This window comes from Pinus tabuliformis, chromosome 9 (genome assembly GCF_031772625.1).
Source record: "Pinus tabuliformis cultivar Carrire ecotype Pingquan chromosome 9, CPIR1, whole genome shotgun sequence".
NCBI classification, from domain to species: Eukaryota; Viridiplantae; Streptophyta; class Pinopsida; order Pinales; family Pinaceae; genus Pinus; species Pinus tabuliformis.
This window is the reverse complement of record NC_142307.1, coordinates 2020638999-2020654506: the sequence shown is the minus strand read 5'-3', so window position 1 is coordinate 2020654506 and position 15508 is coordinate 2020638999. Positions and strand designations below refer to the sequence as shown.

General features: G+C 39.9%; 1 protein-coding gene across 4 annotated transcripts in view; it reads right to left on the bottom strand.

Annotated features, from left to right (window-relative positions):
- Window positions 1-7197: 7197 nt before the first annotated feature.
- LOC149157191 (phosphoribosylformylglycinamidine synthase) overlaps window positions 7198-15508 on the bottom strand; it is a 198956-nt gene continuing 190645 nt past the window's right edge. Inside the window, exons 6-7 of one of the 4 annotated variants that reach the window (XM_089439242.1) lie at window positions 7707-7978; window positions 7198-7609 (exon numbers count right to left, since the gene is read on the bottom strand). In XM_089439242.1, coding sequence (XP_089295368.1) covers window positions 7817-7978 — 162 coding nt within the window. In that variant the 3' untranslated portion in view covers window positions 7198-7609; window positions 7707-7816. Of the gene's footprint in view, window positions 7610-7706; window positions 7979-8445; window positions 8597-15508 lie in introns of those variants that run through there. The other 3 variants (XM_089439244.1, XM_089439243.1, XM_089439245.1) reach the window with 3 other exon arrangements.

Here is a 15508-nt window from a genome sequence, read left to right as displayed (position 1 = left end):
TTGAAGTCATCATCCTCTGAATATGGCTCTCTATATGTATCATGGGTGAATGGCTCCATGTGCATCAGAGTTCCCAAAGTTGTGATCTTTGATGTGGGTGGCCTTGAAAGCATGTTGCCCAACTTGTTTGCATTGCCCTTCTTATACTTGATCACTGAATGAAATTGTTGTAGAAACCCCATCCACTTGTAATGCGTAGCCTATTGTAGCTTACTCTGAATTTGTAGGTACTATAGTGGTTGGTGACTTATGGGGATTACTATCTCCTTTCCCATCAGATAGTGCTTCCACGTTGTCATAGTTTGCATCAGGGCATAGACCTCCTTGTCATATGTAGGGTAGCTAAGAACTACCCCATGTAACACTTCAAAAAGGTAGCATACATGCCTTCCACCCTGCATCAAGACCGTTCCCATAGCATACCCACTCACATTTGTCTCCACTTTAAAGGGCTGCCACAACTTTGGTAATGCCAGAATTGGTTTTTCACTGCTCATCTTTAACTCCTCAAAGGCCCATTGATGGCCCTTTCCCTAATGGAAACTCTTTCCAATTGTTGTTATGGCAAGGAGAAGCGCTACTACTGCTGAAAATGAGCCTATGAATTTCTTCAGACACTATGTTGCCCCAACGAAACTCCTAACCTCAGAAACGTTAATAGGCACCACAAATTCATGATGACCTCCATCTTGGCAAGATCTATCTTCAGTTCTCCTCCACCTATCACATACCCCAGATACACCAGAGACTTTTATGCAAACTCACAATTCTTGAAATTTTCTAGCACTTAGTGCTTCTTTAATGTCTCCAACACCTACGTCAAATGTGAGATGTGCTCCTCCCAGGGAGCATAGTATACTAGTATATCATCCAAAATAGACAATAACAAATGAAACTATAAAATGGTTCAGTATATCATTCATTAACCTCATAAATTTAGTTGGTTCATTACATAGACTGAATGGCATGACTAACCACCCATGCAAACCTTGCCTAGTTTTGAAGGTCGTTTTCCATGTATCTTATTCTTTGACTCGAACCTAGTGATATTCAGACTTCAAATCAAGCTAGGTGAATTACTTCACCTGTTGCAACCAATCCAACAGAACCTTTATACTGAGTAGGGGGTACTTGTTCTTGAGCATGATTTTGTTCAACTCCGTGTAATCAATACACATCCGTCAACTCTCATCCTTCTTTGGCATAATGAGGTTGGGTGACCCACATGGTGATGTACTCAATCGAATAACACCTTGTTCTGGTAGCTGCTACAATTGCTTTTTCACCTCACTTGCTTCTATAACAAATTACTTGTACAACCCAATGTTTGGCAATGGGGATTCCAGCATTAGCTAAATCTCGTGCTCCACTTCCCTCGTGGCTGGTAACTCCCAGAACATCCTTATATGTCTGTAGCAACTCTTCCATTCGCTATTTATGTTTCATAATACACCCCTGCATGGATGCCTTTCCTCTTAGAGACTCTTCTATAGACTAATTTTCTCTTGAAAACAATGAAACATCTTGTTGGAACTAATCAATTTCTTGGCTTGGTTGGCACTTACCAGCAAGATTTTTGACATACCTTTGTATATGTTGATGGTGAACAATTTTCCATCCTTGATGAGCCAGTACTGGTTAACTCTCCGTATGAATATTGCCTCTCGCATGTACATTTAGATACTTCCAAACACAACTCCACATACATTAAGTGGAGCTACATCTAGTTTTACTTCATCAATAAAATCAACACTAATGGAAAATCTAATTTTGTACTATTTTGTTACCTTTAACTCTGCATCTTTATTTACCCATCCCAATGGATATGGGCTTGGATGATCACAAACTTCCAATCCCAATTTATTGACCAGTTTTGCTGCAATGAGATTCGCCTACGATCATGAGTCAAAGAGATCATCAATCTTTGTCTTCTTAACCTGTATCTTTATGTGAAAGAGTTTGGTCATTTCTTCCTCTTCTTGTTGCTGAAGGTTATCCAGATTCACCTCCTTCTGCACTAGCGTACAAACAATCTTTTCATCCACATCTGAGTTGCTTTAACCCTGGTTGCTAAAATTGGTGGCCATGAGATTATTCTTCTTATTGTCTTTCTTTTTGTTCTTCGGGTTAAGTTCGAGATGCAACTTCCAGCACTTCTCGTCTGTGTGTCTGTCACTGTTACAGTCGTTTTTGCGATCTTTACATTGGTGTGTTGTGGTTGGGATCTCTACACTGATCCATTCCCCATTTTCACTTCTTCTCCTCCTTCTTAAAAGCATCATGTTGCTCCTTCTGCTTCGATCCACTTGATTACCCTTTCTTCAGGCCTATGTTCTCCAAGTATTGTGCCTGTACACAAGCCTCATCCACCAATTTGGGCTTGAAAAACATCAGTTTCTTCCGCAAATGGTTGTGTAGACCCCCCAGATACTTGAGTACATGTGGGTTCTTTGGGGAGATACCTAGTGTTATGGCCATATTTCTAAACTTTGTAGTGTACTCATGTACACTCTACCCCTGCTTCTACCTTAAGTAGTATCGTCAGATCCACTGGTCCTCTACATACCCAATAAGGTAAAATTAGAAATTTATGAGGGTTTTGATGTCCTCCCACTTAGCCACTAGAGTATATCCCTCCAACCTCAAGGTCTCTGTGTGGCTTTCCCACTAGGTCAGGGCATGGCCCTCTAATTTCGACTGCGCAAAAGAATTATTTTGTTCCTCCTCTATATGATGAACATTAAATACACTTCTAATTGATGTAACTAATGATTTAGCTTTAGAGTCTATCTCAACTTGGTACAACTTGATATCGATCTTTACTTCCATTTTTAACAGGCACTATGAATTGTTCACAACACTCGAACTAGGTTGATCTACTTCAGGTCCTTTCTTCGGTTGGTTTTTCGTTTCGGTTGGTTTTTCATTTCTTCCCTATCTCCTTATCTCCCATCTGATTTTTCCTTTGCTCTAGAATCACCATCTTCTTTGAGTAGTCTAAGCTTATTGTTTAAGGCCAACATGAGGAGATTTAAATTGTGACTTATATTTGCAACTTATGCTTCCAACTGTGAAAACCCCTCCTCTGCAAGATCAAGAAGGTTATTCACAAATTCTTTAGCCATGATTAGGGCTTTATGAATTTTGGCTTATCTAACCTAAATCCGCTACAAATCTCCATAATATACCCAAAGAATCATTCTCTATTACCAATATGATCTATAAATTGTCGTGGATATTTAACTAGATAGTTTGTCACAACAAATCTAACAAAACTATATTTAAAAATTTGAAACCTACACTATTTGAGTTTTACGTCTCTTTAGATTTTTAGATCTGTAGATTGTTGTTTATTTCATATGCATGCAAATTAAAATTGATGCAGAACATAGAAAACAACAAAATAAAATCTCACAAACCACTATTTGACAAAAGATATAACTTGGGAAACACTTTCAGGAGAAAGCCCAACTGGAAGCTCAGGCCACTCTACTCTCTCTCAAAATAGAAAATAATAGAGTACGAAGAAGTATGGTCTGTGGCCCATGGGCTACTATAATGCACAAATCCTCTCTATCTGTTCTCTCCCTATCCCTTTCGGCCATCTTGCTAATATATGGAACTAATGCATTTGAAAAGAATGGAACCCATTTTCCTCCTAGTGGCCTGGTTATAATATAACTCGATAACCTACTAGCAGTTAGCTTTTGACTACCTCAACTCTTCACTAGAGTTACAATACCAACTCTAGAGTCTTCTTCATCATAATCATGTGGCTAGCCCTTTTTTTCCATGAGTTATGGGGCCTGACGTGCCATCCTTTCAAATTATGGTGGTGAAAGTAGAACAGTCAACTTCCAAGTGGCATAAATTTTGCATACGGACTTTGATTGAGTTGATTATTGTGCCATTGGAAAGGTCTTGTCTGTAGAATATGAAAAAATGGTGTAGTGCTAATGCGATGAAGTTTTACCCCCAAAAAATGTCGTTTTATGCCTCAAAATGCTCTTGGAAGGTTTCAAATTCTAATTTGCTAAACTAGGTCCCACTAGTAAAAATGGTCTTGTGAGTTGATTCCTCCATTTTTTCCACTCTAAAAGCATCAAGATGGATAACAAACAATATAATATTCCAATTCATATCATAGGAACTTGTATAGGCTAACAGAAAAACATGTTCAAGCATTGGTACATGACAATGACAACCTTTGTGAGCTATGACATAAGAGGATGGGACATTTGCACAAGAGGGTGTTGTTGATTCTGAGGGAGATTGTCATTAGTCTTTCATATTTCAACATTAAGTAGTAGGGCACATGTAGAAGGTGTACACTTGAGAAAACTGTCAAGGCTTCTTTCCCAAGCAATTAGAGCAAATCCAAGGGGATCTTGGATCTTCTTCATTCAGATGTATGTGGACCAATGTCAGTGACATTATAGGGGCCTCCTATTTTGTTTATTTTAATAACTATTCCAAGAAAACATGAATCTCCTTCATGAATACTAAGGATGAGATCTCCAACCTGTGTCGAGAGTTCAAGTTCCAAGTGAAGAACCAAACAAGGAAGAGGATCAAGGTCTTAAGGTCAAACAATGGGGCAGCGTACACCTCCAATGACTTCAAGGATTTCTACAAGGAGGCAAGAATCAAGAGGGAGATGATAATCTCATACAACCCTAAACAGAACAAGGCTGCAAAGAGAGAATCAAGCCATCATCAATTATTCTAAGGCAATGATACATGCCCTAGAGCTACTTATGTTTCTTTGGGAAAAGGCATTTTACACTACAATGTATGTATAGAATAGGAGTCCTCATAGGATATTAGGATACAAGGCTCCTCAAGAGACATTCATAAGGGTGATGCCAAAGATAGGGCACTTGCGCATCTTTGGTTGCCTAGTATGCATCCATGTTCCTATGGAGAAGAGAACGACACTAGAACCTTTAAGACAAAAGGGGATTTTTTTCAGGCACAATGAAACCTCAAAGGCTTACAAGATCTTCATCCTAGCATAAAGGAAGACAATTGTGAGTGAAGATGTTAATTTCAAGGAGAATTTGGCATCTCGAAAGTCTCATGAGGTGCCACTAGTAATGACAAAGGACAAGAAACATGAGGCTCCAGAGGTAGAGGTGCATGCAGGGAGTCAACCTTCAGGTGGGGAGCGGTCAATAGGTCATTTTAGTTATATTAAGGGACCCAAGTGGTTTGAGCAAACATTGAGGGATGCTCAAGCACATGTGGAAGTTCCTACAAAGTACAAGCACATTCAAGAAGAGTAGGCCCTTGAAGAGATTCCTAAACTATATGGCACTAAAAAGTAGAGTCCTTGAAGAGATAGAAAATCGAGAGTTTTGGAGAAAGGGCATGGTAGAGGATGATGCATGTGACATTATGCCAAGACTAGAGGGATAGCAAATTCTAGGTGACTCTTCATAAAACACCTCTCTCACTAAGAGGGAGTGTTGATGTTTGTAACTTAGGCAAGTACTTCCTGACAAACCTAAGTTTCTAAGTGTGTGGAAATCACTTAAAAGACCCTTAAACTTAGCAATTGCTTTAGTAATTAAAGCAAGTCCTTTTTATAAGATAAAGTGATTTAATATAATGATATGCAAAAGTTTTTGCACTAGTGAATTAAATCAATCTCAACTGTCAATCATTTTGGAGATTAGGATTGTGGATTCGTTTAATGACTCAAACTTACAAAAGAAAGGCTAGGCTAATTGAAGATACACCCAACACATCTAATAATCACAAGGCACTGAGAGAAAGACATCTCTGTGATTGGTGAAAAAAGACTTTCGTTTGAGTGTATTGAGTTCAAGGAAGGTCCAAGGGGAAGCAAGGGATACCCAAATCAACCAAACAAATTGAAGGGAAAATCTAGGGCTTGATTAGCTGGATCAATCCCATGTTCTAGTATGTAGCATTCCTTAGTGGGCCTTATCCCAAGAAGGGAGCCCTTGTAAGTTTTGAGTTATTTAACTGAAAACCTTATTTGAAGGGCGAAAATCCCCATATACATGTGATTGTGAGATTGTGATTTAATTTGCTTCCACTGATTATTTTGTTTATGTTAAAACTCTCGCTGTGTTATTATTTAGTAGATATAATCTACTAAGAAGTAATTAACTAGGTGCTAGGGTTTAGGAAAAGTAACAACTTTGATATATCATTTTCTATTTGGCATCCATTTTATCACACATTGATGTTTTTTCCACATTTATATACCAATGTGCTTGTTAATGCTACTATTGGTAAAAAGAAAGAACGAAAGAAAAAAAAAAAAAAAAAATATATATATATATATATATATATATTTTGCATTTTTAATGCTAGGGTTGAGAAAAATAACAACAATAATATATTGTTTTCTACATATTGGTGTGTTTTCCACATTTAAATACCAATGTGTTCGCTTGATGCTACCATTGGTTTTAAAAAAAATGTATTTTTAATACTTACCACAGTGCTAACTCTTGCACTTTTTACGCTTGGTAATTATGTATCATTGCCAGTGTTTTCACCAAATATCCTTTTTAATTGAATTTATATTATATACCATAAAGATGCAATCCCACGCAACCCTTAATCTTCTCAAGGCCTTTCTAACAAACCAATCACAACTCCTAATACAACACTATTTCCTGTTAAATTAAATCGGTTGGTACTACTAGTATCTTTTAGAAATGGTGAGAAACATCCATGTTTTTGGCTAAATATAATAGCATTTATAATCTCTTGGGAATGATAAAGAAAGAATGAAAGAAAATTATTTTAACGTCCACGAGGTTAAAAATAGTTTATAAATAGTTTATGGGAAAGATCGCTTCTTTATCTGGTTGATGTATTTGGCCATTTTCCTGTGAAGCCTTATAATAAACGCTCTCAGCTTCTTGACAAACCCCTCGCTAAATAAATTATCCCAAGAGCTAACTGCCAGAATATATGCATAACTTTCTCCTCACTAAATAGATTATTCCCAAAAGCTACCTGCCAGTATCTGCATACCTTTCCCACACTGATCTAGAGTAACTTCATTCAGAATTTTTCAGAATTTTATTGTGCGCTTTGCAAATATGAACAGAAGTGGCACTCGACTTTATAATTATGATGTTCAAATCACCTTCAGTGGTGAAAATGGCACGTTAGTCAAGTCCATGAATAAAGGAATCACATAACGGTACTAGGTTTTCACATGCTAAAATAGATTATTTATATCATATATCTCTCTTGATTTTTAAACAGTATAAATTTCATTTTCCTTGGAAAACACAAGTTTGCATCGAAAACTATGATCACTATCTTATAGTCACAGAAGCAATTTTACTCCCACGAAATAATTCGTGTGAAGAGCACGGACCGCCACATACTTTTTAATATCCAAACCTGTGAACGAACAATTGACTGCCCAAGATCTACATTTTTTCCATACATTCTGCCCCGAACAACCACAACCAGAGTGCCATGTGCTTCTGAATTATTAAGATCATCATATGAAGTCAGAATAGGAAGTTATCGGCCACTTATTGCAAGTGTTTTCAATCAATTCAGCGAAGAACCCAAAAAGCCATGTAGGAGATGTTAGCAATATCAAGATGTTCTGCATCATCCACAACAAATCAGCATAAGTTGCTTAGAAGAACAATCACGGTAAGTTGCAAACAATAGTTTGGGCAGTCATGATGAAAAGGGCAAACCTTGAATAAAGAAACATAATTTTACTCATATGTACCAGAGAACAACCACCTTTGCTTGTCTGACACTTGTATGCATGCGATATTGACTATATGTATAATCATGTGAACATTTATTTGTTCGTTCCTTCCAATGTCGAAATCAAGCCAAGGGCTTCAACTGCCACTGTTTGGTTCAGAGCACCACATGCTTCAGTGTACATTTTTACTAGCTCCTTCCTTTCCTCTAGTTTTAAATGACTTTTAAGACTTTCTGCTGCCATCTCCATTTCAGGCTGCATCAACAAATCCACATATCACACTGACATCCCAAAAATCACAATAATTACTATGGTAATGTTTAATGCACTGCATTCTCTGCTGCCATATTTCTGAAATTGCTTCATAAACGTAAAATCTCAAATACTGCCATTAAGTTTAGAAATCACACATAAAACTGTGAAGACAGTCATCCTTAACAGCCTCAAAGGTGTACATTTTGCCAAGCTGCAAGCATTTCTAATTTAGGCATTCTGATACAGGCAAAAAAATTCAGACCTGCAAACTATCATGGGAATGATTGGCAGATTAACATTTGGGCAGCTACATCTAGGTTTCAGACAATGCTCCAGTTTTTTTCAGCCACATGCCATAAAGATAGCAGATTAACTTCTGGACAGCTACAACTTGGTTTGAGACAATGTTCCAGTTTCTCTCAGCTAGTTGCCATAAAGATACAGGAAGGCCATAAGAGAGCAATTACATGAAAAGTAATGCACGAAACTCCTCTTCTCTGCCTTTTGCTGCGCAATTGGCACTTGCGAAGAATGTTTCTATGACAAAATCAAGTATGCTACTCTCGGATTTGCCTTTCTGCAACTCTGTTGTCTGATCTTGTCTCTTTCTGCAGGTTCCTGGTGATAGATACAACGTTATTTTCATCGGAGAGCGTTGATAATATTGCACTCATATGAAGAGAGTTATATATTAACATTGGAGGACAACATTTAATACATATGTAGCCGCGTTGATATATGGAATGCATTTACGATTGGAGCATTGATTTGGTTATATTGATTACATTGGAGTGCCCATGGTTAATAAGGCATGTGGCACTAGTTCATTCATTACACTAATGGCCAGTGTTTATATATTGCAACAGTGTAAATATGGAGAGAAAATGGTGTTTTAATACAATGTGTTGTCGTTGCTGGAAATCCGTCAACCAAAGCGGTTCCCAGATAAAAACTCTCAATTAGACTTCGCACAGTTTGATGTACGAGCCCTTTCAGAAATAAGGCTCAGTTGTTGTATGTTCTTAAAGATATGTCTTGGCTACAATGGTCAGTGCAGCAGAGTGATGCATAGATACTTTCCGATTAGTGAGTATGCCTTGTGGAATGTTCAGCTGTGAAATGTATCAAGGATCTTCTACCAAAAGGAGAGAGAAAAGTGAGCCTTTAAAAGAAGAGTAATAGTACTGATCTAGTAAAGACACACAAGAGCGAGTATGCTTTGTGGAATGTTCAGCTGTGAAATGTATCAAGAATCTTCTACCAAAAGGGGAGAGAAAAGTGAGTCTTTAAAAGAAGAGTATTAGTACTGATTTAGAAGAGACACACAAACATATACATGTGAATGAATCATTGGACAACTAGCAAAATAGTTCACATAGAAGCAACGATTGTTAAAACACATACAACACACCTTCAACAAGATAAGTAACAACGCCACCAAAATAGTTCAATTTCCTTACTACAAGTGAAAACAACATACATTGCAAACATTCAAAGAATAGTCTTACAATATTTATGACATACGCATGAAACTGTGTTAACTCAACGAGCTTCGAAATTAAGCAAAAGTTCCAAGATACATCAAGATAGTGAACACCATTAGCCCCAATAGTGGATCATTAAAGCAACCACTTGCTCTTCCAAAAGAACTATTTTCCTCTCGGTAGGAGGAGCCAAGGTGAAAACTCCTTTGCATGAGCTATGAGAGTGTGTATATATAACAAATGGGGTGACCATTCACCTCCCTTGTGACTCTTGGACTACCCTCATGATTGTTTGACTTCTCTATGACCTTTTGACTCCTCCATGACTTTTCACATTATTAAATTATGGTATGTTCTATGCTTACAGCAATTTACTTCAATTTCTTCTTATTAACCCAGTGTCAATTCTCAGTCTAGCAATCACATTAACATATAAGTAAAATGCTGATAGAACATAAATAAAATCGACAGAAGACAAGCCAAGACAAGAGACACAAGATGTGGTGGCTAGCCAGGGACAAACCCCGATGTAGGGAAACCCTTTGATCAATTCTTCTATATTCTTCAATAATTTAGCAGAGAGAGAGATAGTACAATATCACAAATCTGTGATTTTATATCAGCAGCAATACAACACTAACCAGCAAAGTCAAAGTTGGTCAAACAGCTCCCAGTTTGACCTTAAGTCAACCTTGAAGAACTCGGTCTTCAACAACGAGAATGGGTAGCCCAAAACAGCCCTCGATCAACAATGAAACAGCAGTCAATGAAAACACAACCTGCGATCAGCCCTAACCAGTGAACGTTGGTCAACGTTGGGTCAACGCTGGTCAACGTATCACCCAAAACAAAAATGCGCAGTCCAGGTCTAGTCAACGCACTACCCAGCAGCTCGGTCAACAGTCAACAGCCCTGCACCTCAGTCAACGCAATCAACACAGCCCTAAAACAGAAATTTGTCCTCCTCCTTGCATGTGTGAGAGATCAACTGCTCCAACGCTTGCCCAATCAGATTAGGAGAGAGAAGATTATGAGATGAGTGATGGTGAAATGAGACACAATGTCTCCTTCCGTTATATGCAACGTTGAGGTTTCGCTGGAGGTGTGCCACACACTTTAACTTGCTGGCCGACCTTGACAAATTGTCAAGAAATTCAAATAAATTCATATCTCCATGAATACATGTCGGAATCGAATGATCGTTAGATCAATCCTACACCTCTCGACGAGAGGAATCCAAGAAAATATTAGTTGTCATAAACAAGATGACCCACATGGGGTTTGGCCCTAGTTGCCAGTTTTAACACTCCCTCTCAACTAAGGAGAACTCCATCTGCTAATCCATCTATCTATCGGTACTATCTCTGCCATCAAATGCAATGCTCGGCTCTACTTTGCTCTGCTGAACTATGAAGAAGAAGAGATGATCGAGAATGTATCATACCATACTCTACTAACCTGAAGTCAATCCCAGATAAAAGAGAATGCCCAATAGCGTTCGTATTGACCCGAAGTTAGTCCCAATGAAGAGAGGGTGTCATACCACTCTTACTGATCCCAGATCAGTTCCAAAAGAGAGTGAGTTATATCACTCTCACTGACCCAAAGTCAATTCCAATCAATCCCAGATCAATGTCATCCTAGCATAGGGAGTACAGTAGATACACGATGTGTCCATCGGTACTACTATGGTCTCTATCCTCATTTCCCTACTCATTGGCCAGATGAGAGGTACTTCCCATGAGTCCCAGACTACATGGGTAGGATGTCTCAGCAGGAGAAGAATGAACCACTCATCCTGCCTACATGTCACCACAGGGTATCACAAGGGAAGGATGAACCATTCACCCTGTACACAGTGCACCACTAGGGGAGGGTGAGTCACCCTATGGTCGCTCCAAGAAGTACCCCAAGCCCCCTGGAGCTCCCAAAGCTCAGTATATGCATCATACAAGACCCTCATAAGAGCATCTCTCAACGACTCCTAGTCGTTCTCGGAAAGTCAAGAATTTGACCTTTCCCAGGGGCTTCGTCAGAATGTCGGCGACCTGCTCATCTGTCCCAATATGATGGTGCCCTATTGCTCCTTGTTGTACCATATCCCAAATAAAGTGATACCTGATATCGATCTACTTGAAGCGATCATGAAATACGAGATTCTCAGATAAACGAATCCCACTCTGGTTGTCGCAGAGGATCACGGTGGTATCCAATGTATATCCAAACAGCTCACTGAAGAGCTTTCTCAACTAGACAGCCTCACAGGAAGCAATACTCATAACAATGTACTCTACCTCAGCGGTGCTCAAAGCCACCAACTGCTGCTTCCTGCTCATCCAAGATATCGGGGCAGAACCCAGAGAGAAACAGCACCCGGAAGTGCTCTTTCGGTCCACCACACTCCCTGCCCAATCATCGTTGGAATATCCCTGTAGCCTCACATCTCCAGCAGTGTATCTCAACCCATGAGTGATTGTGCCCCGAAGATATCTCAAAAGATTCTTGGCACCAATCCAATGTGACCATTTATTGGCTCAACGTGTTGACTGCAAAACATATGTCCGGACGGGAGTTCACCAAGAACATCAATGCTCCTATGAGTTGCCGATACTCAGAAGCATTTCCCAAAGCAGGTCCGACAGCACTACCGCATAACTTCTTAAAGTTAAGCTCCATCGGGGTAGTCACGGGCTTGCAGTCCACCATACAGAATCTCTCCAATATATTCACCACGTATTTTCCTTGAGATAGGAAAATCTCTCTTGGCTTCTGTCAGACCTCCAACCCTAAGAAATAGTGCATCAGTCCTAGGTCCTTCATCTCAAATTCGGAAACCAACTCCCTCTTACATTTGTGAATGAGAGGGTCTGCACCTATCAGAAAGAGGTCGTCAACATACAACACCAGTATGAGAGGCTTATCATCCTCAACCTTAAAGTAAAGGTTTGGATCGGCTTCACTCCTAGTGAATCCTAGCTTCATCAAGTAGCTATCGATCCTCTCATACCAAGCTCGGGGTGCTTGCTTCAGCCCATAGAGAGCTTTCTTCAACCTGCATACGTGAGATTCCCGATTATGAATCTCAAACCCCTCGGGTTGTTCCACATAGACTTCCTCTTTAATTGAACCATGCAAGAACGTAGTCTTGACATCCATCTGATGTAGGTTCCATCCTTGCGAAGCAGCAAGGGCTATGATCGAGCGGATGGTGGTGTATCGAGCAACAGGTGCAAATATCTCGTCATAATCTACACCTTCCTTTTGAGAGAAGCCTCGAGCAACAAAGCGAGCCTTATATTTTTCAACACTCCCATCAGCTCCATGCTTTATTTTGTAAAGCCACTTCGAGATGACAATTGTTTTGTCCTAGGCTCTGGGGACCACACATCCCAAACATCGTTTTTCATGATGGACTCGTATTCCTCATTCATAGCATCCTTCCATACTTGATGCTTCACGGCTTCTTCGAAAGATGAAGGCCCATTTTGAATGATGGTGCTCATAATGGTCAAATATCCTTGATACCTGGTCGGCTTCTTACTTTCACGGAAAGTCCCTCTGGGTGCAATATGTCCTTCGGCATCATCAAGTGTCCCCCTAAGCCATGAGGGAGGGCCTCTTCCTAGAAGAGGAAGGCTCTTGCAGAGGGGGGTCGGTAGGATCCATAGGTTCTTCTACATCCGGCATCGTCTCATCTTCTTTCTCATACGGCTTCCTAGTGTCATCTTCTTTAGTTTTCCTTAGAATAGGAAGATTGTCAACCTTGCTAAGAGCCATATCTTCGTCAAAGGTGACATCATGACTAATCTCGACTTCCCTTTGACCAGCCACATAGATTTTATAGCCCTTAGAATTTTCACTATAGCCCACAAAGATTACCTTCTTTCCAGATGCACCCAATTTACTCCTTTCCTCTTTCGGCAAATGAAAATATAAACGAGACTTCCAAAAATTCTGAAATGAGAGACATCAGGTTTCTTACCAGTAAACATTTCTTTGGGAGTCTTGGAATCCAATGCTTGATGAGGACATCAATTTTGAACATATATGGCGGTATTCGCAGCTTCAGCCCATAGAAACTTTGGAAGCCTTTGATCATGGAGCATGGCACGAACAGCTTCCATAATCGTATGATTCTTCCTTTCTGCCACACCATTCTGCTCAGAAGTGTATGGTGTTGTGGTCTCCCTTTTAATGCCAACCTCTTTGCAAAAGTCATGCAACTCATTGGATTCATGCTCGGTCCCATTATCAGTCCTTAAGATCTTGATCTTCTTCTCGGTTTGATTCTCGATCAATGCTTTGAAGTGACGGAACCAAGAGAACACTTCATCCTTCTTTTTCAAGAAGTATATCCAAGTCTTGCGAGAATAGTCATCTATAAAAGTGAGATAATATAAATATCCTCCCAAAGAGTTTACGGGCATCATACCAGATATGTCGGAGTGAACCAACTGCAAAAATTTGGAGGTCTTGCTATGGCTTGAGGGGAATGGTCCCCTTTTGAGATTTCCTTCGACACATCCCGGACATACACCTTCATGCTCTATTTTGAACTCGGGCATCCCTGTCACCATTTGTCTCACATCGGATAGAGCCTTGTAATGAAGGTGGGCAAACCTCCGGTGCCATAGTTCAGACTGAAGAGATGTGTCGCAAGACATGACTCCCAACGGACTTCCTCCAACTTGATATAAAGAGTCAACTTGAAACCCAAGAGTGAAAGCATCTTTAAAATTCTTTTTTCACACACGTACCTTACCATCAATGAAGGCCACCTTGTAGCCTTTGTCTTCCATTGCCGCAATGGGCACCAGGTTCTTCTTGAGATCAGGTACATATAGGACTTCTTGCAAATGAATTGTGTTACCCTAATTTAATTGAAGAGTAACATTCCCTACACCCTTTACGGGATAGGTGGAATTATCTCCAAGAATAATCTCCAAGTTTGTCTCCTTCTCTATCAGATTAGAGAGAGCTTCCTTGTAACCAGTGAAGTGCCTTGAGGCACCACTATCAATAAGCCAATTTCCCAACGAGCCCAGAGGAAACATTTGATTCATACTTGGAGTTCCTTGCTTTCTTGGAGGGTTGACCACTTCCTTGATTTCCGGCATTCCTCTTTCCTTTGCCATTGAACCTACCATTCCTTTAATTGTGGTTGGAGTTGCCCCGAGAGTGATTTTGATCATCGTCTTGAGATGTGTCCTTCCCATTTGGACACTCCCTCGCATAGTGGCCAAATTTATTGCAGGGAAAGCATCTTCCCTATCTTCCACCCTTCGATCTGACCTTTCCTTTGAATTTAGACCCAGAATTATTTATCCTTTTAGCTTGAGAGGAGAAAGCAATAGGGTTTCCTTTGCTTGAAGGCATTTCTTGCTCTACCATCCTTGTCTCTTCTTGAATGCATCTCACCATCAATTCCTCAAATCCTGGAATTCGGTCATTGTTGAGAAGAGTGGTTCTAAATACATACCATTTAGATGGGAGCCCTCCAAGAGTAGTGATAGTCAGTTCCCTGTCAGCAATGAGTTCTCAAATCAATAGGAGATCATTCTTGATCTCAGTGATCCTTAAGAAGTAGGATTGAATATCCTCGTCTTTGCCCTTCTTAATATCCTTCAGAGTATTTTTTAGGAACAAAACTTGATTTGCATCACTAACTTTAAACAAGCTTACCAGTCTATCGTAGATCTCCTTGGAGGTGTTCAGCTCGGAAACGTAGGCTACCAGATAATTGTCAATAGAGTCCCAGATGATTTTCTTCGCTTTGACTTCACCCTTAGTGTACTTGTTCCTTGTAGCAGTCAGTGCATTTGATGGATGGTTCGTAATTCTATCTCTCACATAGTCCAACACTTCCTGCTCTTCCAATGTCAGATCAAGAGACATCTTCCATCTGTGATAGTCAGACTTCTCATGGAGCTTGTCTTCGGCGAGGAAGTGTGATGAGGAACCCATGAAGCCTTTAGACTTTTTCCAACTGCCTTCGATGATTGCTCTTGCTCTTGCTTGGGCTTTGTCTTCACCTCAGCTCTGATAC